The 5886-nt window shown below is 45.9% G+C and overlaps 1 protein-coding gene across 1 annotated transcript; it reads left to right on the top strand.

Annotated features, from left to right (window-relative positions):
• The first annotated feature begins 3935 nt into the window (after positions 1 to 3935).
• Positions 3936 to 4409, top strand: LOC123765328 (salivary glue protein Sgs-3-like). Its single transcript, XM_045753877.1, has one exon. The coding sequence runs from the start codon at positions 3936 to 3938 to the stop codon at positions 4407 to 4409; it is 474 nt and encodes a 157-aa protein (XP_045609833.1).
• The last annotated feature ends 1477 nt before the right edge of the window (positions 4410 to 5886 follow it).

The following is a 5886-nucleotide window of genomic DNA, read 5'->3' as shown; positions in this document are numbered from 1 at the left end:
TTATCCGTACGTTGTTTCCCTTCTCAGGTCATCCTCTATTTTTAGAACTGTTTCTCCCCATTTTTTCCCATTCCTCCCCATGAGGCATTGTTTCCCCCCCCCCCCCCCGCCCATTTCGCACTGCTTTTCACCCATTTGGCAATATTTCTCTCCATTTGGCATTGTTTCTTCACAATCCGTCATATAACCTGTGCTTGCGCTTAACAAAACACAAAAGTATTTTTTCTGACGCTGTTTTCAATATGATCAACATTTTAATGACACATAAGAGGAACAGTGTTATTGGAGGTATATTGCTGGGCTGTGTCCGTCTCTAAGACACTGAAGTACTCAACTCGTTTTATTAGTTCTGTCAGAATTTTTTATTTGGGATGTTTATTGGATGTTCTCCTCCCTCTTTACGTCCTGCTGGAAGGTCCCCCCCCCCCTGCCTGCTCCTTCATCATTGAATGCCTGCACGTCCTCTTGTCCTCGTCGCTATGTAGTTATGCCTCTTTCTGAAGGCCTCCACACCCTCTTAGTCCGCGTCCCTATTAAATTATGCCTCCACACCCCTCTTAGTCCGCGTTTTTATTAAATTATGCCTCCACACCCCTCTTAGTCCTCGTCCCTATGCAGTTATGCCTCCACACCCTCTTAGTCCGCGTCCCTATTAAATTATGCCTCCACACCCTCTTTATCCTCAACCCTATCCAGTTATGTCTCCATTCTCTGAATTCCGCCAGACCCTAATATTGCCTCCCTGAACGCTACATCCCTCGGCCTCCCTCTTATTACAGTCGCTAAAAAGCCATCCATTAATCTCTCTCAACCACAATCATGCGCTTTGTGTCCAGACACCGCCGCCAGCCCTCCAGTACGTCCTCAACGGAGACTGCTCTTCCAGTTCCACAGCTTCTCCAGACACCGCCGCCAGCCCTCCAATACGTCATCAACGGAGACTGCTCTTCCAGTTCCACAGCCTCTCCAGACACCGCCGCCAGCCCTCCAATACGTCCTCAACGGAGACTGCTCTTCCAGTTCCACAGCCTCTCCAGACACCGCCGCCAGCCCTCCAATACGTCCTCAACGGAGACTGCTCTTCCAGTTCCACAGCCTCTCCAGACACCGCCGCCAGCCCTCCAATACGTCCTCAACGGAGACTGCTCTTCCAGTTCCACAGCCTCTCCAGACACCGCCGCCAGCCCTCCAGTACGTCCTCAACGGAGACTGCTCTTCCAGTTCCACAGCCTCTCCAGACACCGCCGCCAGCCCTCCAATACGTCCTCAACGGAGACTGCTCTTCCAGTTCCACAGCCTCTCCAGACACCGCCGCCAGCCCTCCAATACGTCCTCAACGGAGACTGCTCTTCCAGTTCCACAGCCTCGCCAGACACCGCCGCCAGCCCTCCAATACGTCCTCAACGGAGACTGCTCTTCCAGTTCCACAGCTTATCCAGTACAAGCCAGGGGGGGGAGGGTGCTCGGTTCTGCCTCACTGAACCCAGTAAATTATTGATCAAGGCGTCTGGGAAACAATCCCAGAGGAGGAAGTGTGTGATCCCAATAGGTTACTACCTTGTTGTGGGTCGCCTTTATGTTTCCCTGAGAGTTTTAGGAGATTGTATTCTTCCAAGGGAGGACTTAAGAGAATGACAGCTGGTTGTATTAAATGGAGAAAGATCCATTAAAAACGAAAAGTCTCCACCGGAACTGTTCGGAAATAAGGAGGGAGAAATATTAGAAATATAATAATTTGACAATTATTCAATTTTCAGCCGCGCGAATCCAGCTCGGCTCGAAAATTGCCAATCGCCAAATGTAAATCCACAAATCCTAAAATCTATTGCAGTGCTTATTTCTTAATTTTCCTGTTCCCCCGCGAGGATTCTTTTGACAGTGGAATTGAATAACAAGCTTAAATGATAGCTATTTCTCTCTGTTGTGTTAATGTTCAAAACTGCCTCTGTATATCACATATATATTGCCTGTGTATTTCCCTAAGGAACCAACACACCCATTACTGTGTGAGTATTTCCTTCGTGTTCAAACACAACTAATCCATACCTGGATAATTGTGTTATTATTTCCATCAGCTTTGAACATAACTAATCCATACCTGGATTAATTATTTCCATCAGCTTTGAACATAACTAATCCATACCTGGATAATTGTGTTATTATTTCCATTAGATTTGAACATAACTTATCCATACCTGGATAATTGTGTTATTATTTCCATCAGCTTTGAACATAACTAATCCATACCTGGATAATTGTGTTATTATTTCCATTAGATTTGAAAATAACTTATCCATACCTGGATAACTGTGTTATCATTTCCATCAGGTTTGAACATAACTAATCCATACCTGTAAAATGGAAGGATTAATCCATACCTGCATCTCTGTGAATTTTAATCAGGCTCCAGCACAATAAATCCCTAAGTCCAATATAGTGTTACCATTTACTTTAGTTTCGAGCAAAACTAATCCAATCCTGCCTTACCTGGCGAGTATTTACATCACGTGTCAGCATAACTAATATATCAGCATCAAACCGGGTGATCAGTTATGCTCATTTGATGCTAATTGTGATCATGCTGCTGGAACTAGACTAATCGTTTGAATAATTTTATAAAATATTTTTTCCTTGTTATTATATGGAAAATAATTTAATTTACTTCTTATTATAATGTATTTTTGTTATTATAATTGATGTAAATAAAACGCCACATAAATTATCAGTTTCCTTTTTAATATGAATGTGCGTCTTAAAGTTTACTTCTTAACTTTCTCAGTCTACAGTGTTAAGACAATCTCCAAGTAGCTTGATGATGTAACGAAAACATGACGAATCGATGAGAAAGTTTTAGGGCGATGAAATGGGATCGAATCTGCGTCACTGGACTTTCCAGTCGGTTGTGTGTGTGTACTACGGGAGTCCTGAGGTGCATCTTGGATCCTATTGTATATCCTTAGTAAGATCTCAAGGATGGTGGACGCTCATATTCCCAGAAAGTCCAAATGTAAAGTTTCTTTACTTTAGTATTTTATCCTGGTTTCATGTGTTCATATCCGAGCTCCTTGTGTTCATGTCCCAGCTCCTTGTTCTCATACCCCAGCTCCTTGTGTTCATGTCCCAGCTCCTTGTCCTCATACCCCAGCTCCATGTCCTCATACCCCAGCTCCTTTTCCTCATTCCCCAGCTCCATGTCCTCATACCCCAGCTCCTTTTCCTCATTCCCCAGCTCCATGTCCTCATACCCCAGCTCCTTGTCCTCATATCCTCATCAAAATAGTGATATTGGCTTACTCCTTTCTATTGACATGTAGCTTACCTTCCATTGACTTCAATGTGCAATGGAAGTAATGGTTGGTGGCTTCTCATGTTCATCAAGGGTTCAGTGGGGTGTCGTGAACATGTGTGTAACGTTGAACTGCTGTCAGCACTATGCCCAGGTGTGCGACACAGTTGCATCCTATTTACTCTTGGTTGTAAATGTTACAGGTGTGTTAGGTTGTGCGATTGTGTTCGTCCTGGGATTGTCAATGGGCAACTGGTTTAGATTGTGTTCGTCCTGGGATTGTCAATGGGCAACTGGTTTAGATTGTGTTCGTCCTGGGATTGTCAATGGGCAACTGGTTTACTAGCAAACAGCCTTGATTGGTATTCTGTTTTAGGGCTGATTCATGATAATCAACATATTTAGATTTTGAATTAATATTAGAAATGTGTGAAAGTAGTTATTTTACTCGGTTTTATTGGCTTATATATTGACTCTTCGGGTGCGGCTTTTGTTCAGTCATGTTCAAAAAAGTTCGATGAACGTCTCTTGAAATAGGTTCACGTGTGTCTTCCATGAGGTGGGTTTTTGGTAAGCTGTTAGAGTGACGGAAACTGTCTTGCATGAGTCTGTAGGTACATGGATCCCCAGCGCCTCTCTGTGGCGATACATGATCACGCCAGAAATTCCAAACCTTCATTGTCCAAACTCACTCCGGATTTGGCCATTAACTCGTAGTTCAGTGAGATCAACTTCCTGCCAGCCAACAGACTCCCAGCCCACAACCACCCAGCCCACAACCTGCCAGCCCACAGTCTCCAAGCCCACAGCCTCCCAGCCCACAGCCTCACAGCCCACAGCCACCCAACCCACAGCCTGCCAGCCCACAGCCTCCCAGCCCACAGCCTCACAGCCCACAGCCTCACAGGCCACAGCCACCCAGCCCACAGCCTCCCAACCCACAGCCCCCCAGCCCACAGCCTCCAAGCCCACAGCCTCCCAGCCCACAGCCTCCAAGCCCACAGCCTCCCAGCCCACAGCCTCACAGCCCACAGCCTCCCAACCCACAGCCCCCCAGCCACAGCCTCAAAGCTCACAGCATCAGAGACTGAATGTTTATGTACGAAAAACACCCCACACATGAATCAAAACACTTGTACGAAATAAACAAATGCCAACAGAAGTCAAACACCTAACCTATCCTATCCTAGGTTTAATCTATAAACAAAATAATACACATTATTAATGTTATATTTCCGAAAACATTGTTTTTCATTATTCAGTAATGCATGAAATTTGACGAATGTGTATTTAGCGTCGGCTCACAGCTTGGTCGAGGATAGCCAGAGGTGTACACGTATGTACAGAGCTTACCACTGTACAGGTGGGTGTACAGATATGTACAGAGCTCACCACTGTACAGGTGGGTGGACAGGTATGAACAGAGCTTCGCAATTAACAGGAGGGTGACGGGGTGTGTACAGAATTTGTCACTTTGCAGGTGAGTATTCAGGTATGTTCAGAGCCTACCAATGTTCATAATAGCTGTTCAGATATGAACAAATCTTGCCATTGAACAGGTAGGCATACAGTGAAGTACAGTGCCTGCCACTGTACAGGATGATGATGGGGAGGGACCAGTGCCTTGTCACTGTACAGGATGATGATAGGGGGTGTGTACAGTGCCTGTCACTGTCCAGGATGATGATAGGGGGTGTGTACAGTGCCTGTCACTGTCCAGGATGATGATGGGGTGTATACAGTGCCTGTCACTGTACAGGATGATGATAGGGGTGTGTACAGTGCCTGTCACTGTACAGGATGATGATGGGGTGTAAACAGTGCCTGTCACTGTACAGGATGACGATGAGGTGTGTACAGTGCCTGTCACTGTACAGGATGATGATAGTGGTGTGAACAGTGCCTGTCACTGTACAGGATGATGATGGGGTGTGTACAGTGCCTGTCACTGTACAGGATGATGATAGGGGTGTGTACAGTGCCTGTCACTGTACAGGATGATGATAGGGGTGTGAACAGTGCCTGTCACTGTAAATGATGATGGGGTGTGAACAGTGCCTGTCACTGTAAATGATGATGGGGTGTGAACAGTGCCTGTCACTGTACAGGAGAGTGTTCAGATGTGCAGTGATGCGTCTTCGTCCACTTCTCCATTTGATATTTAATATAGCAAGCTCGTCAGAACATAAATAAAATCCTGTTTGTGTCGCCATGGCGACCAGCTATGAGAGGGGAGATGAGAGCTGAAGGCGTGGGAGATGAGAGCATGGAGAGAGGAGAGAAAGGAAGGAGGTGGGGGTGGGTGAGAGGGATGAGAGGGTAGAGAGGGGACAGGAGGGGTGAGAGAGAGGAGGAGGGGGAGAGGAGGAACGGTACTGAGGGAATAGAGAGGGGGAAGATAAACCAGGAAACTAGAATGAAGCAGAGCGAGAAGGATAAGATTATACCAAATTGGATGGAAATGATCCAGAGTGGTATAGCCGGCTTCCCTCTCGCTATATACACGTTCAGGACAGGTCTGAAATTTTCTGTCATGGTTTATACCTGTGTTCATGGTGTAGGCCTTTCTAAGGCCCTATATTCCAAAACGTAGTTTTCTG

Source organism: Procambarus clarkii, chromosome 33 (genome assembly GCF_040958095.1).
Source record: "Procambarus clarkii isolate CNS0578487 chromosome 33, FALCON_Pclarkii_2.0, whole genome shotgun sequence".
Lineage (NCBI taxonomy): Eukaryota > Metazoa > Arthropoda > Malacostraca > Decapoda > Cambaridae > Procambarus > Procambarus clarkii.
The sequence above is the reverse complement of the archived record's forward strand: the minus strand, read 5'-3'. Positions and strand labels throughout refer to the sequence as shown.